General features: G+C 36.7%; 2 protein-coding genes across 2 annotated transcripts; both read left to right on the forward strand.

The window, feature by feature from the left end:
- Window positions 1–462: 462 nt before the first annotated feature.
- LOC145593898 (uncharacterized) lies at window positions 463–5,591 on the forward strand. The gene is made up of 6 exons (XM_081650256.1): window positions 463–820; window positions 931–1,143; window positions 2,246–2,761; window positions 3,617–3,779; window positions 4,194–4,659; window positions 4,807–5,591. The coding sequence occupies exons 1-6, from the start codon at window positions 463–465 to the stop codon at window positions 5,434–5,436; spliced, it is 2,346 nt and encodes a 781-aa protein (XP_081506382.1). The 3' UTR covers window positions 5,437–5,591.
- Window positions 5,592–14,747: 9,156 nt separating this feature from the next.
- Window positions 14,748–18,758, forward strand: LOC145593899 (putative disease resistance RPP13-like protein 1). Its single transcript, XM_081650258.1, has 3 exons — window positions 14,748–18,128; window positions 18,212–18,288; window positions 18,689–18,758. The coding sequence occupies exons 1-3, from the start codon at window positions 14,748–14,750 to the stop codon at window positions 18,756–18,758; spliced, it is 3,528 nt and encodes a 1,175-aa protein (XP_081506384.1).
- Window positions 18,759–19,147: the final 389 nt, after the last annotated feature.

Below are 19,147 nucleotides of genomic sequence, written 5' to 3' on the forward strand. Positions count from 1 at the left end.
TCTTCTAGATGATATTTTATACTTATGTAGTGGCTTCGATTATGTTGAGTGGTCGCATGTCAAAAGAGGTGGCAATATTGTTACTCACTCAATTAGTGCCGTTCGGTGTTGAACAAGTTTGGGTCAATCATTGTCCTAGCGAAGTTTCTCCATATGTACTTTTCGACATTTTATCCCTTGGTTAATATATTTGGCTCAACGCTTTCCCTCAAAAAATAATAATAATAATAATAATAATAATAATAATAATAATAATAATAATAAAAAGGAAAGTAATGTAAATTACCTAGGAAAGTAATGTAAATTGTTGCTCGATTACTTTTGCGATAAATATGTTAGGATTTGACTTGTGATTTATGGGTACGGAGTACATATGATTTCTGTGTTATCCAAAAAAAAAAAAAAAAAATTTAAAAAATGGCAGAAGCTGTGTTAAACATTGCCTAGCAACTACTGAACAACATGAGTTCAGCAGCCATTGAAGAAGCAGCAACAGCTTGGGGCTACAAAACCCAGCTTGCCAAACTCAACAACACAAGCAACATCATCAAAGCTGCGCTCTTCGATGCAGAACAAAGACAAACCAATAGTCATGTCGCCGTGTATGATGCAGATGACCTGTTCGATGAAATTACCAGCTTAACTACCCAAAAAGAGGCATGTCTCTTCTTCTCTAAAATTAATCAGCTTCATGTTGGTAGTATAATGGGTAGAAAAATTAATAAAATAAGGGAAATGTTAGATGGTATTGCAAATGATGGTAGGAATTTTGGGTTTAGATTGCTAGTTGACGAGGATCGAGTAATGGGTAGGAGAAAACGTGAGCAGAGTTATTCTTTGTGAGGAGGATAATGTAGGAAGGGATAGTGATGAAGTTGCAATCTTGGAAATGTTGTTGAATGATAATGTTGTTGAATGATAATGTTGAAGAGATTGTTTCAGTTATTCCTGTTAGTTGTTGGGATCGGAGGACTTGGGTTCAGCTTGCAACATCTCACAATTCTTCAGGAATTGCTCTGATTCAGAGAATGGCATGCCGTGGATTAGCTGCCTCTCTTTGCTTCAATGGCTTAGCATGCATTAGAGAATGCTCTAAATTAATGGAGTTGCCACAAGAGTTCATAGTTTCATACATCTTAGCAAGTTAAAAGAGCTTGAGATCAAGTGCATGTCCATCTCCCCAAACATAACAAGGTTTCCTACATATAGTGGATTAGTGGCACAAACAATTTTACAATGAAGGGAGTAAATCTCTAGTCTTTAATCTCATATTTAACGTGGGTAAAATCTTCAATAGAGGAAAAAAAACCCATGACAAGCACCCAAAATAATCCACTATTTGAAAATAGTAAGAGTTTAAGTATCTAGGCTTGATCAAACCAAACCCAACCCCAAAAAAGCCCAGGTTTGAGCAAAATTTTTTAGTTAAAAATTTGACGTGGCTTGATTTTGACCCTGAATAGCGGATTTTGGCACGACTAGTCGACTATGCTAACCCGAAGTTGGGTTGGTTCAAAATGGGCCGTTATTTTAATTTTTTTTGGAAAAGTATGACCCATGATCACCTTTATAAGCACCCTAAATGTTTGAGAAACACTCAAAAAGAGTATGAGAGGGTGAAACCTCATAATGACATTGGAGGATAATGTAGGTGGTTACATGCTCCCAAATAATGTCTATACATAATAATTTATATATGAGAGAGGGAGGTGGTGGAAGTGTGTGGAAACTTCTACACGCATGCATAGAGGATTAGAGGCCTTTAGACACCTTGAGACATTAGTTAGTTGGACTTAGCCACACTAACCCAACAGTGCAAACAAGGGGCTAGGCCCCAAAGAATATGGTTGTTTTTTTGGGTTGCACATTGTTATGGAGCAAAACTTTGACAGGTGTTTTTTTTTTTTAATTTTTTTAAAGGCAATGTGTGTGAAAGACCTTTGAGTTAAGAGTTTAGAGCTTCTATAAGACCTATTGCAAGTGTAGAGCAAAAGTATACAGTGTCACTGACAGAATTCTATTGATTTTACTCATATTTTTCTTACAACCATTTGCTAACCAAAAAACTTATTCTGACATTACGATGGGAGGAGTATTTTCCTCACGATCTAGCGCTGGATTCAGCAAAGGGGGTAGATTTTCTACTACCCCAGCCCCTCAATTTGGTGGTAAAGTTGAATTTCTGCTCTTTTTTTTTTTTTTTAAGTGTGAGAAATTTGAATTATATAGAGTTTTCACTTTTCAGTGTCTAGGCGGCCAAGATGGAGAGTGGACAACAAATTGAAGGAGTTAGGCTGGTATTTACCATTGTACAAAGCTGCCCTTAGAGGGAGATGGAAAGATGCAAGAAAATTCATAGATGAAGACCCTGAAGCATTGACAGCTAAAATCAGCATTGCATCAGAAACTGCACTTCACATTGCAGTTGGTACTGGAACTGATATACCCTTTGTGGAAAAATTGGTAAAGAATATGTCACCTGAGGAGTTGGCACTTACTGACCAAAATGGTGAGACTGCTCTTTCTGTTGTTGCTATTGTGGGCAACCTTGATGCTGCTAAGCTCTTGGTGAGTAAAAACCCCGATTTGCCTAATATCGCGAGCAAATCAGGTTTACCTCTCCACAGGGCTGCTCAGTATGGTCATGAGTTGATGATCTCATTTTTATGGAATTATACTAGGAAGGATATGGAGCCTAGTCCATTTTCTGGTGAATATGGGGCTAAGCTCTTGATTTACCTTATTCATGCCGAGTTTTATGGTGAGTTGTTGAATACTTCTTTGAATTTGCTTAGCTGCAGGATTAGATGACTCAATTGATACTTTATTTGGTCAGCATTTTGCTGGTTTTAGATTGTTAAAAGTTTTCTAAACCTGTTTTGTTTAGCTTAATTATTCTTGCTTAAAGTTATCTCTATTTCAATTGTAAGCTTGCAAACTGATCTTATCTTGTATTTTACCATCTAATATTATGTGTTTCATGTTTCGTATTACGAAGTATATGTGTACATTTAGGCTTATTATATGACTAGAAACATTGATAAAGTCAAGGAAATTGTCATCCTGCTATTACCTTAATTCTATTTATCAATTCAAAAGGTAGACTAAGTCAAGTCTCACTTGTTTTAGTTTAATTTTTTGATGGGTACATACAATAGTACGTAATAACTAATAACACAACATGAGAATCAAGAGATTGCAGGGTGGTTTGTCCTTCACCTTCCCTGACTCTGTGGTTGATTTTTAGTCGGTTCTCAATGGTTTCTCTCTTCCTTCCCCCCTCCAATTGACTCAATACTTAATATAGGTTTTAAAATGTAACATAGTCTATTACAACATAATGGTCTTTGCATACTCCCTTCTCTTTTGATGTATTTAATTCAGGTGAGTAAATGTTAAAAAAACAAAACAAAACAGATAATGTAAAAATGAAAGTAAAAAGGCTGGTGAGAGTAGGACAATTATGGATAAAGAGAGTGAGTGGAAAAGTGTAAATAATGCGAGGTAAGATGGGAAACTACTCCGTATATGTTTTTATTTTATGTTATTTTATTTATTTTTATTGTTATTATTGACTTCACATTTATAATGACTTTGTTCTCTGATCTTTGGACAGGTAAAGCTCTTAAATTGGTTGAATTGAACCCAAACCTGGCAACCATGGAACTAAATGATGTCGGTTCTCCATTAAGCGTGCTAGCTGAGAAGCCTAATGCCTTCCCAAGTGGACATAAGTTCAAGTTTTGGCCACAAGTTCTAAATCCTTGTAAGTTCACAGCCACCACATGCCCCTCTGCCCCCTCAAATCTCATGTAGATTTAACAATCAATTTCAAGATATTTTTGAATTGATGCAGTGTGCTGTTTTGATGGTGTACGAATTCTTTCTTTCATCTGATGTTACCTTCTGTCTTTGTCCTTTTAATCCTTTTCTATTTATTGTAGCTTGTTTTCTATAATGCTGAAAATAACATGGAACCATTGAACATTTGAGTAGAGGTGCTATTTTATAATAAATGTGAGAGGGAATCATGGCTTTTGATTACAAAAGTTATTCTAGTAACATACTAACATTTGTGATCTATACATTGTTTTAAGGTGATGTTGGGACTCTGTTAAAACTTACCTTGTAATTATTGAAGTAAAATTCAAAGGTCTTTAATGATTTTGATAATCTTATGTGGTTATTGTGTAATTTCTTATCACAGTGGACATTTTAATTGCAGTTTCGTACTGGAAGTATATTAGAAAAACAAAATTGATGCATCATCGAGCAATTCAACTAGTCAGATGCTTTTGCATGGAGATCATGGAGTTGGATGATGCCAAAGCATTCTCAATGCTTCAAGAACCACTCCATCAAGCAGCTAAGTTAGGAATTCATGAGATTATAGAGGAGATTGTTGAGGCATTTCCTCCTGCAATATGGTCTTCCAATGAAGAAAATCACAATGTATTTCAGCTAGCAGTTACATTTCGTCGAGAAAATGTCTTTAACCTCATATATCAAATGAGTGAGTACAGACATTTAGTAACTAGGTATATAGATCCACATGGGAACAACATATTGCATTTGGCTGGAAGATTACCACCTTCAGACCGCCTTAATCTTGTATCTGGTGCAGCTTTACAGATGCAACGTGAGCTACAATGGTTTAAGGTGTTAAGCTGCTTAACCTAGTTACCTTTTTTAAATGCCATTTTCTTAGACAGTTTGGACTGTCTAACTAAGTCATTAGTTGTTAGTTGTGTGATTGAGTTGTTTGTTCTAAATTTTTGATAACCTCAGTTATTTATGTCTCATCAGGAAGTTGAAAAGTTTGTTCAGCCAGCATACAAAGCTTGGAAGAATGCAGAAGGGAAAACTCCAGCACTTTTATTCAGTGAAGCACATCAAGATTTGGTTAAAGAAGGAGAAAAATGGATGAAAGACACAGCAACTTCATGCACCGTTGCAGCAGCCCTTATTGCTACTGTAGTATTTGCTGCAGCCATAACAGTACCGGGGGGCAATGATCAAAACAGTGGGATTCCTTTATATATTATGTCTGAACATCACCAACAAAGAGCTTTTGCAGTTTTTGGTGTTTTTGATGCAGTCTCTTTATTCTCGTCTGTGACTTCAATCTTGATGTTTTTATCGATTCTTACTTCACGGTATGCAGAGGCTGATTTTCTCTATTCTCTGCCAAAGAGGTTAATCATTGGTCTTAGCATGTTGTTTATCTCAATAACATCGCTAATGGTTGCTTTTAGTTCTGCGCTTTACCTTGTTTTTGGTCAGAACAAGGTATGGAGACTGCTTTTGGTTGGTGGACTAGCAAGTTTGCCAGTGACGTTGTTCATCTTCTTACAATTCCCACTTCTTGTTGAGATAATGCTTGCTACTTATGGGCGTGGAATATTTCTGAAAAAAAGTAGTCGTATGCTACACTAGAAGAGAAATGTGCTCATTGATGCGAAAGTGTATGATTCCAAGCCCCAGCCTTAGTTTATATGGACAAACATGAAAATTTTGATATGCATCTATCATCAGTGTGTAAGGTGCACCATAAGGTATTTTTGTACTCATTTGATACTTAACAAAAATTCAACAAAATAAGCAAAAAAAAAAAAAAAAAAAAAAAAAAGAAAAAAAAAAAGAAAAAAAGAAAAAAACAGAGAAACACCTTTGGCTACACCCAGGTGTGTATAAAAAAATTTCATGGGCACACATTGTAGCCAAGCTAGCCATGCATGGTTTCTTCTTAGCAAGTTGGGTATCACTCTTGGTGTTCAAATAGACAATCACACCCCTTCTTTTACCATCATCTCCCTTATGTAATGTTTCCTAGGTTTTTTATTTTATTTTATTTTATTTTATTTTATTTTTTTAAGTTTCTAGGCTTTAGATTATATTATATATTTTTTCCCTTGTCGATCCAATGTTCAATGGGAGAAGATTGTAATTCCATAATAATTAGTAGTGTATGAGAAAAATTACTTTCTAGTTTGTACTTGTTGATTTGTTGGTATAATTTGATGTGTTGGAATTTTGTGACTTGATTGTCTTTTTTTTTTTTTTTTTTTTTTTTTTTTTTTTTTTTTTTTTTTTTTTTTTTTTAAACGAGAAAAAAAAGGGATTTCATTGATAATATATAGCCAAATAACACTTACATATAATTCCTAAAAAATCAAGAATTCCAACATAAGTACACACCTTAAAACTAAGTAAATCGTAGATTTGATTAACAATCGCCTTAAAACCTTCATATGAAGCAATATGATAGTGGAGGTAGCTCGAAGCTTCTCCAATGGCGGAAATGTGGGTATTTAGAGAGAGAAAGACTTGTCCTCAAGTCGAAGAACTGACAAAATCAGAAAATTGTTAATCCAAATATTCAACAGACTCAAGTAGCTTCATAAGCAGGAAATCCCTCCCAATGCACCAAACATTGTACCTGTGCTCTATTCTGAAACATGACAATCTTCCTGTCCAAAATAACAGCAGGACGAATATCTTCTGAATCAACAATTTGGCCTTGAAATACAGAAGGTATGTGAGCAGCCAAAGGCAACTGACCCTTGAAACTTTTAAGCTGAGACACATGAAATGTATCATGTATTTTTTGCTTCAGAAGGCAACTTCAACTTATAAGCAACCTTTCCAACAGCAGCAGCAGGCACTTGAAATGGACCATAATATTGATGAGAAAGCTTGTGATTACACCTTTTCTGAACAATAAACTGTCTAAAACCTGTAATTTGAGCCATACCCAATCTCCAACTTTAAAGGCCCTTTCTGACCTGTGTTTATTGAGTCTTCATTCTCTGTTGAGCCCTTTCTAAGTGAAATTTAAGCTCATAAATCATCCTTTCTCTTCTCTGCAAGCTCCTGTCAAGTTCATCAATCTTGACTTCTCCAGCTAGATAAGGAAGATGTAAAGGTGGAGGCTGGTTATAGACCACTTCATAAGGAGTAAGCTGTAAAGCAGAATGGAAGTGGGTGTTATACCACCATTCAACCAATGGTAGCTACTTATGCCATTCCTGGGGTTGATCACCAGTCATACATCTCAAATAGGCTTCCAAACAACTATTAACAACCTCAGTCTCTCCATCAGTTTGTGGATGGTAAGTTGTGGACAACTTCAAATCTGTTCCATACAAAGAAAACAAGCCTTTCCAAAACTGATTAACAAAGATAGAATCCCTATCACTCACAATTGATCTAGGCCATCCATGAAGCTTGAACACATTATCTAAGTAGCATTGTGCCACTTGGATTGCTGTGAATGGATGAGATAATGCCATAAAATGGGCATATTTGCTAAATCTGTCCACCACAACAAAAATAACATCCTTCCCAATAGATTTAGGAAGTCATGTAATAAAATCCATGGAGATGTCAATCCAAACTTCCTCTAGAACAGGTAATGGCTGAAGGTGACCAGGACATGCAGCGGTATCATATTTAGCAGCCTGACAAACCACACACTTTCTCACAAAGGCACTAACATCTTTTGTAAGACCTTTCCAGTAAAACAACTTCTTAACCCTTTTTAAAGTCAACTCCCTACCACCATGTCCACTCTCAGGAGATTCATGATGCCATGCCAAGATTTTATTTCTAAGCTGAAGATTAGGTCCCACAACAATTTTGCCTTTTCTTTTAAGCAAATTTCCTTCCTACTTAAAATCTGGAACCCCAACCTGATTTTGCAACTGTTGAATCATAGCAGTATAATTGTCATCCAAGCTATAACTGGCAGTGATCAGAGAACTCAAATTAGAATCAACCAAAGAAACAACAATAAACAAGATCTCTGAACCTTGAACCCTAGACAAGGCATCTGCAGCCACATTTTCTTTTCCACACTTATATTGAATCTCATAATCAAACCCCATTAATTTTGACAACCAAAATTGCTGAAATGGTGTTGAGATCTTTTGTTGAAGCAACCATTTCAAGCTCTTTTAATCTGTCTTAATGATGAAATGAGCACCAACTAAATACTGCTCCCATTTCTAAACTGCAAATACAGTAGCTAGCAGTTCTTTGTCATAAACTGACAATTTCTGCCACTTTGGACCCAATGACCTGCTAATATAGGCTAATGGTTGTCCTTCTTGCATCAAAACTGCACCAATGCCAGTCTTGGAAGCATCAGTTTCCAAAATAAACTGTATATCAAAATTAGGGATAGCTAACACAGGGGCTGAAACTAAAGCAGATTTTAGCTTCTCAAAAGCTTCATGAGCTTGCTCATTCCAAGAAAACCCTTTCTTCTTAAGTTGATCAGTCAAAGGCTTGCTAATAACAGCATATCCCTTCACAAACTTTCTATAATACCTTGTCAATCCCAAGAAGCTTCTCAATTCCTTGGCATTAGAAGGAACAAGCCAACCGCTTACTGCTGCTACTTTCTTGGAATCTGTCTTAACACCTTTCTCAGTAATATAATGCCCCAAATACTCAACTCTTGAGGTAGCAAATATACATTTGCTCTCTTTAGCAAACATATTATTCTGCTGCATCAATTCAAACACCTCAACTAAATGCTTCCAATGATCTTCCAAGGAATTGCTATAGACCAAAATGTCATCAAAGAACACCAAAACACACTTCCTAAGTAAAGGTCTAAAGACATGGTTCATTCATCCTTGAAAAGAAGCTGGTGCATTAGTTAAGCCAAAAGGCATAACTAAAAACTCATAATGGCCAGTGTGAGTCTTAAAAGCTGTCTGGAACACATCAGCAAAACTCACTCTCATTTGATGATATACTGCCCTAAGATCAAGTTTAGTAAACACAGAAGCCCCAGCAAGTTCATCTATCAACTCATCAATTACTGGAATAGGGAACTTATTCTTTACAGTCCTGTTATTTAGTTCCCTATAATCCACACATAGTATCCAAGTCCCATCCTTCTTACCCACCAATACAACAGGAGAAGCAAAAGGACTTAAACTGCTTTGGATGATGCCCCTATCCAACATCTCTTGCACAAACTGTTCAATAATATCCCTTTGTTTAAGTGGATATCTGTAAGGTCTGATAGTCACTGGTGTGCTGCCTGGTATCAAAGGTATAGAATGATCAAACACACCCGACCCCTAACTAGTGGCAATTCAGTAGGTTCCTCAACAACCTTAACATAATGTTGCTTGATAGACAAAAACTCAGAACAACTCAAAATTGCACTAGTGTCCTGTTCGATCTGCCTAATAGAGCAATCAGAATCATGAACATGGAGCAAACATAGCTGAAATGAAGAATCCATGATTGAAGCCCTAGGATCACCTTCAACTACAGACAACTTCTTAGGTGGTATTCCTTTTAGGACGATTTGCTTCCCTTAAAAAGTAAATTCCATTCTGAGCTTATGAAAATCCCAATGAATGGGACCCAAGAGTCTTAACCATTGAATTCCCAAAACCATATCACAACTTCCTAAGGGAATGACCAAAACATCTGCTTCAAAACAATGGCCATGCATCTCCCAAGAAAACCCTCTACAGGTTTGTTGACAAGGAATATGATTCCCATCTGCTACTGAGATAGCCAGGAAAGGAATCTGATCCATATGACACCCAACTTAGAAGCTACAGAAGCATCCACAAAGTTATGTGTACTGCCAGAATCAATAAGGATATGTAAATTTTTTCCCTGAATCCTGCCTATCACTCTCATAGTCTGAAAGGATTGGTTCCCAGCAAGGGCATGCATAGATATTTGGTGTTCAACAATAGAGTCAGGAAAAGACTCTAATTCATCATCACTATCAGAATCAATAGAACCAGGGATCTCAACTATAAACAACTGAGTTTTCTTAAATTGGCATTGATGTTCTTTGGAGTAAGGTTGGTCACAATAGTAACACAGTCCCTTAGCAATCTTCTCTTGCCTAACATCAGCTGGTATGTGTCTATAGTTTTTGTTCTTGTGTGGTGTCTTGGTTAATGCAGGTAGGGTAGGCTTAGAAGAAGGGGTAGGTAGCAAAGGAGGTAAGGTGTTTGGGTTGAGTGTGTTTGAGGTTTATATTTTTGATGTATAAGAAAAAGGTTTAGAATGGTTATAGGTGGAAACATAACTCAAAGATTCTTCCTGTAACCTATACTCCACTGCCTGGGCAATTGTAACTGGCTTAAATGCCTTAACAAAGGGTTTCATAGCTGGTTTAAGACCTCCCACAAAACTCTCAAGAATATAGGAATCTGGCAATATATGATTATTCATCAACATGACAGACCTAAGTTTCTCAAAATCATCAATATAATCCTCAATAGACCCCAATTGCTGCAATCTATTGAACTGCTCAACAACATCTAGAGCAGAATTATCCCTAAAACGTGCATTCAAATCAACCACAAAGTCATTCCAATCAACAACAACTGACGTTCTAATGGACAGATAATTCATCACCCAATGTTCAGCCTTATCAGTCATATTCAAAGAAGCTAAATCCACTTTTTGATCATCAGCAATTTTGCAAAGAGTGAAGTATTTGCAACATTTTTTTTACCCAAATTCGTGGATTAACACCATTAAACTTAGGAAATTCAAGCTTAGGGTTCGTACCTAAGGTCCTGGTAGGATTGGACTTGCTCAAGCTGCCATTAGAAGAGGTTGGAGAAGAGGGTTCGGAGCTCGAAGGAATCGAAACCTTCTCAGCTTGCAACGCTTGCATCATCTTCAACATCTCATCAATTTTCTGATCGAATTTCGAGATTTGATCATCAAATCGTCTTTCCAGATTCTTGATTTGGTCTTCCATTGCTGCAACTCGTCGCGTAACAGGAGGAGGCGCCAGAATCGCTCACTGTAGAGGTACAGTAAGGATGCTCTGATACCAATGATAGTGGAGGTAGCTCGAAGCTTCTCCAATGGCGGAAATGTGGGTATTTAGAGAGAGAAAATAGAGAGAGAAAGAAGAGAGAGAAACAAAGAAGAAATGAGGAAGAAGAAGAAGAATTGATTTCTGTAAGAATTGATTACAAGCTACACTACAACAATCCTTTATTTATTGTAGTGGACTCCACGTCATATTTCCACTTAAAGGAAATAACTAACTACTCCACTAACTTCCCACTTTCTAACAACTTGTAACAAATTCCTAACAAACTCCTAATTTTACATGATTGTGATTTATTTATTGAATTAACTAATTCCAGCCATATCACAATACAATGCGTGAGTTCACATTGATTCGACTTTAAATCCACTAATGCTTAGTCGTTTGAGTGAAAATACTCATGTGGTCCTCCAAATACTTATAGAGATTATGAAACCCTAGATCTTTAATTTTCACTAAACAAACACACAAAAAAAAAAAAAAAAAAAAAAAAAAAAAAAACTCAAGAGAAAAATCATCATCACAAGGATGAGATCTATTTATTGAAAGCAATTGAAAAGTTTTTGGGGCTTACCATCGGTAAAATACCAGTGGAAGCCCCTACAAAGATTCACAACTGAGACCAAGAGGAAAAAAGATGGTAGAGATGGAGAGAAAAGGGAGAAGATTGAAGGAAAACCTTCAAAGAAATTGAAAAAACCTAACAATGTGGAACTACAAAAACCCTCTCAAGGAGAAAACTAATTGATGAAGAAACTGAATCTCTAAGATTTGGTGAAAAATGACTTGATTGTTAATACATCCTTTGTTCCACAAATGTTATTTTTAATAATTTTATTAAAATATTTGTTCCTTTATTTTATTATTTTACTGTAAATTTTTAACTAATTTTCTTCCTTTACATTTTTTTTATAAAAATTTTCTCCAACTTGTGGTTTGATTACTTTATTATACCTAGCACGTGCTCCCTAATTACTTTTCTCTAACTTTTTTGTAATGACGTTCATGATGAATTGCCACGGATGGATTATGTTTGGCAAAATATAGTTTTTCATTAATTGTAACCAAATGACCAATAGCCAAATGCATGTATTGGTCTGAAGAATGTCTTCGGCTAATTGATTGCCTAAGATTTTAGGATTGGTCTTTGTCTTCTTCCTCGTTCACGTTGGTGTTCTTCAAAGAGTAGTATTAATTTTAGTAGGGGGGGTGAATGGGTGAATTAACTATAATAAGGGATAAAGAGGGGCATGTCCTTAGTACAGTAAAGCAATTATGTAGGTGAGAGAAAATTTAAAAAGGGTGAATTTAAAGACATTCTGACATTTTGTAGGTGAGTGCACCTGATATGCAAATGATGTTCTTAAAAAGTTTCATATGCAAAACTGCAAGCTAGTCAGTACACTTCTTGTAGTGAATGAGAAGCTGTCCAGAGATGGTGGTCAAAGGAAAACTAACACTTGGCAGTATAGGAGCTTAGTTGGAGCCTACTTTACCTTACAGCAACAAGGGCCGCCAGATTTGATGTTCGCAGTAAGTTTGCTTTCAAGGTTCATGAGTGGACCTCATGAACCAAGTGATGTTCATATGGGTGCTGCCAGAAGAGTGCTCAGGTATATAAGAGGAACCTTAGATTTTGGTGTTATGTTTAACACAAACGCAAACTCCAAATTGTTTGCTTATTCGGACAGTGACTGGGGTGTTCAAATGATGACATGAAAAGTACTTTGGGATATGCTTTTTCACTTGGATCTGGAGTGTTTTCATGGATTTCGAAGAAGCAAGAAGTAATAGCTCAATCCACAGCTGAAGCCGAGTACATTGCAGCATCGACAACTGTCAATCAAGCTGTGTGGCTCAGGAAATACTTGTTGACTTGAGACACAAATAGGAAGAAGCTACTAAAAGTCTAGTAGACAACAAATTAGCAATTGCTATTTCAAAAAATCCAGTTTGTTTCAGCAAGACTAAGCACATGAAGATTAAGTATTATGCACTTTGAGAAGAAGCGAAAGAAGTGAAGCTGATTCATTGTCCTACTGAGTTCCAGCTCGTTGACATTTTGACCAAGGCTTTACCAAAAAGCATACTTGAGTTTCAAAAACTCAAGTTTGGTATGATAGCCAAAAGTCTCAAGGAGGAGTGTTAGTAAATGAGACTTTTAGTGTTCAGCAATTAGTGAAGAAATCAGTGAATTAACTTGAATGTACTTGAGTTATTAGGAGTGGTTGAAATGCCAAAAGTTGTGACTCTTCATTTGAGTAAAGACTAAATACAGTCCCTGAACTTACGTATTTGTGCCATTTTAGTCCCTCTAAACTATTTGGTGCTCTTTTAGTCCCTCAACCACCCTCTTTGGTGTTTGTCAGCCAATAATTGAGGGACTTTGATGACTAAGCATTAGTTTAGGGACTATGAGTCAGCAAAAAAAGTTTAGGGATGTTTAGTCATCAATTATGAAGATAGTTTAGGGACTTTGACATAGCAAATAGTTTAGGGACTTACACCCATTAATGTTTTATGCTGAATCAAAAAACTAGCCTTTAACAAAATTAAAGGGCTATAAATCTTCGAATTTCATGAAAAAAGCTGTTGAACATCCAAAAAAAAATTTGCCCCACAAAATTACTTCCAGTGCATCAAGAACTCAATTTTTTTTTTTTTTTTTGAAAGATGCATCAAGAACTCAATTCTGTAAACATAAAGTGTAAATTTTGTAATTTCTGTTCATTGTTTAGAATTTTTTACATACTAATAATGTCTTAATTAGTTTTATTTTGCAAGATGTCTTCCTACCCCAAACTTCAACCCATTTCTACTCCACCTACAACACTATCATCAACTCACTCACAATGCCGCAATTCTCTGATTCTCATCCAAACCAATCACTCACTCAATTCAATCAAACAAAAGTCAATTCAATAAACAAAAACGTCAAAAAAAAAAATCGAAAAAATCCGCTAAATTCAATTATTTTAGAAAAAAAATCAAATAATCAATTGAGATCTAAATAGTACAAATTAACTTGAAATTAACACGTAAAAATGAAATGAAATTAAATCTAAAAATAAATTCACAAAAAACAAGAATTAAGAATTAAAACCTCTCTTTTCGTTCTTGAATGTTCTTCATATGAGCTCGATAGTGATTCTCGATAAACTTCTTAGCAGCCTTGACTTTCTCCATGGTCAAAGCTGAGTAATTTTTTTTTTAATTTATTTGGAATAGAAATCAAAACGCTTCGTTTCGATAAATTCCCCTTCCATTGGGCCACGTGTCCGGCTAAAACTCGTCCCTAAACTTTCCTTTATCAACTCAGTAACAAAATGAAGCTTGCTAAATAAGATTCATTGAATAAATATTAAAGTATAAAAATCTGACTCAAAGTCCCTAAACTATTGATGACTAAACATCCCTAAATTTTTTTGCTGACTCATAGTCCCTAAACTAATGCTTAGTCATCAAAGTCCCTCAACTATTGGCTAACAAACACCAAAGAGAGTGGTTGAGGGACTAAAAGGGCACCAAATAGTTTAGAGGGACTAAAATGGCACAAATACGTAAGTTCGGGGACTGTATTTAGTCTTTACTCCTCTTCATTTCATCATAATAATGTAGAAGGTGTCCCTCACCCCTACATAAAGTACAATTGTACATATCAAAATAATACAAGCAATCTTCCTACTTTTGTTTCTACATACACTTTCCAACTTACTCTAACAAGCTTGTGTAGATGAGAGAAGAAAAAAAATATGTACTGTATTAAGGGTACATTATGATGATAAGGGGGGCATGTCCTTAGTACAAATGCAATTATGTAGGTGAGAGAAAATCAAAAAAGGATAGAAACTAGCCTATTTTTTGTTTTTCTACAAGCTAACAAGCCTCATTGATTTGAAAATTTGAAATTAAAATGGCAACAGCTGATTTAGTGAATAATGCAGCGAAATCAATGTTGAAGAAACTGGAATCTGAAGCTCTTGCTTCACATCAAGTTCAAAATCTGAGGGATCCATTAAGCAGGGTCTCCCAGATGCTTGAAAGTGGTGTTGACGCTGAAAAACTGACACAGTTGGTGAATGAAGCTGATGACTTGGTAGATGAAGCTGCTACTCATTTTGCTAAGTCCTCACACTCATCAAAGGTATGCTATCATTCCTTTGCTTCATCTTCATATGGAAAAGGATTTCATTTTGTTAGGAAAATGGGCCGTAAAATCGAGAGAGTTTGCGAGGAACTAGTTCAGCTTGCAGCTGATCTTGGCCTGTCGGGTTCTGGTCTGGGTAACCAATCAGTTCCACATTCTGAAACAGAGATTGTGGAAACTGCTGGTTACGAGCCAATCCATGATGTCATCATTGGGAGAGAAGATGAGAAACACAGATTAGTAGATATGTTACTTGATACCAGTAATCTGGAGGATAATATGTCTGTTGTTACCATTGTGGGGGAAGGAGGATTAGGCAAAACTACCTTAGCTAAGATGGTGTACAATGATGAAAGAGTCGCAGATTATTTTGACCTAAGGTTATGGGTTTGTGTTGGCGATAACTTTGATATCACGACAACTATAAGCAACATTGTCACACGTTGCTTAGCATCAACAAAACCAAAAATTGATGGCCAGGGGCCAGGGAAACTGGATAGATTAATTAGTTTGCTCCAAGCTGCAATCAGAGATAAAGTATTCTTGCTAGTGCTAGATGATGTTTGGAACGAAGACCGTGAAAAATGGTTGTCTCTAAAAAGTACATTCACTGTAGGGGCCAGGGGAAGTAGAATTCTGATCACCACACGCTCTTACGCAGTTGCAAGTTTTGAACGTGCTAACCCCGTACATATGTTGATGGGTATATCAGAAGAAAAATCTTGGGAACTTTTCAGCAGAAATGCATTTGGCCAGCAAGAACCCCCAAAACATCTTATTCAACTAGCCAGAAAGTTTCCTCCCCTTTGTAGTGGTGTTCCTCTAGCCATTCTAGTTGGTGCACGATGTCTTCAATCGAAGACGAACGAAGACGAATGGAAAGACACCCTTGCAACATTTATGAACAATACCAAATATCGGTATAATTTTCTTTTTACTTGCATTAACATCCTAGAGCAAAGCTACAATGATCTCCCATCACCATTGAAGGCTTGCTTTGCTTACTTGTCCCTGTTTCCTAGCGACTTTGAATTCAACACACTTGATGTAGTTAGTCTTTGGCAGGCTCAAGGGTTCCTTGAGACAGCAACACCAGAAATGCCAGGTGAAGACCAACAACTGGAGGATTTGGGTGAGAAATACTATTCATTTCTGGCCCAACGTGCATTTCTCACGGCTTTAGTATGGGATGAAGATAGAAAACTTGCAACCTTTAAGATTCATGACATTTTGCATGATTTGGCATTGAAGGCAGCTGAAGGATGGGAGAAAATACATGTATCTCTCATCCAAGGAAGAGACCCGATACTGGTTCAAGATAACTTGATGGATAGCCATAAACTAAGAACGTTTCTTTGCTTTGTTGCAGTAGAAGATGCTGACACAATGATTGGAATAAGTGAAGTCATGAACTTGTCAAAATTCAAGAGCCTTCGGGTATTGGATTTGCACGCTTTTGGCATTCAGATTCTACCAGATTCCATTGGTAAACTTATTCACTTGAGGTATCTTGATCTCTCCCACAATCAACCTTTAGTGAAGCTGCCCAATTCAATCACAAATCTGTACAACTTACAAACACTGAAACTCAATTTCTGTTATGATCTCAAAGAATTACCCACTAATACAAGAAAATTGGTCTGCCTCAGGCGCCTTGAGATAGATGGGTGTGAGAAATTGACTTATATGCCTCCTGGCTTCGAAAGCCTGACTTCACTTCAAGTTCTTTCTCGTTATGTGGTTGGAAGACCTCGTTTTCAGTCTACCAGTGGGTTTCAGTCGCTCGGCAACCTCAACCGCTTACAGGGAAGACTGATGATTGAGCTGTCAGAAAATTGGACTACTGCTGTAAATGACGCTGCAAAATCAAACTTGCGCAGCAAAACCAGGCTTACAGAGCTGGCAATCAAATGGGGACCTGCGAGACATACCAGTGAAACTGATTCAATTAAGCACCAGACGACGTTAGATGGCCTCCAGCCCCCTCGTAATCTGAAAATGCTCCATATAGAAGGATATAGAGGGCCTGATTTTCCAATCTGGGCAAAATCCAACACTTTTGCCACAACACTTCCAGAACTCGTCATTGTCAGCATTGATGGCAGTGGACAGTGCAATACACTTCCTCCTTTCAGTTGGCTCCCACACCTCAAGCGCCTCACTCTTCGATTTATGGATAAGGTGCAATTTTTTGAAAACTCTGACAACCAATTATCAACACCAGAATCTCAATTTTTCCCAGTCCTTGAAGAACTCACACTGCACGGTTTTTATTGCTTGGAGAGATGGTGCAACGACGAAAAACTTGTGTCATCACTATCATTTGATTGTCTCAAGAAACTGAAGTTATGGAGTTGCCCAAAGTTGGAATCCATGCCTCTGTTTCCAGATGTTGAAGTACTTGATCTGCAAAATATTAACAAAAAATTACTTGAAGTTTGCAATGCAACATCGCTACCATCATCACCATCACCATCTAGTTCAGAGGCTACGAATTCTGTGTCAAGAGGGCATCCACAAAATCTCCCACTTCTCGAGACACTGCATGTAAAGGGTTGCCCTAGTTTGAAGACCTTAGCCCTTGGCAAAAACTCTGGTAAACTCAAAAAACTGGTGGTTGAAAGATTAGATATGGTGAGTTCTTTAACTCAAATTCTGAAACAACTCACTTCTCTTGAAGAACTTGAAATCTCTAGCTGCAAGGATCTAGACCTTTCAGGCGGATGCCAACATAGCTGTGATGAATGTGAGGAGTGTAGCATGCCATGGAAATCTCTCTCAACTCTTCGTCGTTTAACTCTAAGGGAGCTAACAAAGCTAGTGGCTCTCCCTGTCGGCCTGGGATGCAATGGGACTCTCAAAAATTTATGCATTTCAGCATGTAATAATTTGAGTGTTCTGCCTGAGTGGGTAAGCAAGTTCAGTTCACTTCAACACCTTAGACTTGAGGGTTGTCTAGCATTGTCAGAGCTACCTGAGCAGCTAAAAGACATTAAATCTTTAGTGAAAGTTGACATCATAGAGTGCCCCAAATTAATGGAACGCTGTAGAAAAGGCGGTGAAGACTGGCACAAGATTAAACATGCACGAGTTCTATGTCACAAGTCCTGGCGTTATGCATTAATGTCAGAAGCAGAATTATCACAGGTATATTGTCGTCTTTCCTCTAGAATCCTCCTCCCTCCTACCTTTTTGTTGCCTAAACTTACAGTAATCATTGCATTTCTCAGAAACCCAAAAGGCAGGGAGAAAATATTGCTGTTCATTCAGAAGATCCTACCATTCACGTAGATGTTACTGTCAGACGGCAACCAAACCATAACATGTGATGGGTGAGCCTCAAATTTATGCTAAGTTGCTAACTATGATTACACCATGAAATTGCTGTCATTTTAATTTTTTGTCTTTGTGTTATGGCTGATTATATTTGGTAAAAAGAAAAAAAAAAATCATTCTAATTTTACTGCTTATTCTACAACATGCCATTAATTGATTTTAGGTAATATTTTCGTTAGGTATACTTTTTTTTTTAGATAAGCTAAGATTGATTTGTTAAATTATATTTCATACTTGTTAATCATAGTGAAAACTCATGATATTGCTCGAACACTATATGCAAATGACCCTATCTTAATGTCAGGTTACCAATATGCTCAACCCAAATATAGGGCTACTAAAGAATTTTTTTTCCCCTTTGATTTTTCCAGATATCAAAGTGAAGGTGTCAATCTCAAGTATCAGGCAGATATTCAAATAGCTCGAAAAATGCTGCTCTGAAGCTGAGCAAGAAGGCTGGAAACACCAAGTTTCAAACATCACTTGAATATAATAAAAAGTTGGCACTGATCTTTGGGAACTTGTAAAGATTTGTCAGCTATATTTTGCATCTATTCGTATCTTCTTCAGCAGTTGTCTTGGCAGTAACATCTCAATTATATTATGTATTTAGGCCTTACTTTAGTACAATTATTATCGGTTTGTTTATTAGTAATTTGCCACTATATACAGCTGATGTATTAGTTTGTTGGTTTGTTTTTTCTTTTACTGTAATTCAAATGAAGCTTATTCTGCAGAACAAATTTAGTAGATACAGTAGATATAAAAGAATAAAGCAGTACACAGTTACTCCGTAATTTTTTTGCTATAATATGCAGTAGTTGCCACAT

Source organism: Chenopodium album, chromosome 19 (genome assembly GCF_948465745.1).
Source record: "Chenopodium album chromosome 19, dcCheAlbu1.1, whole genome shotgun sequence".
Taxonomy (NCBI): Eukaryota; Viridiplantae; Streptophyta; class Magnoliopsida; order Caryophyllales; family Amaranthaceae; genus Chenopodium; species Chenopodium album.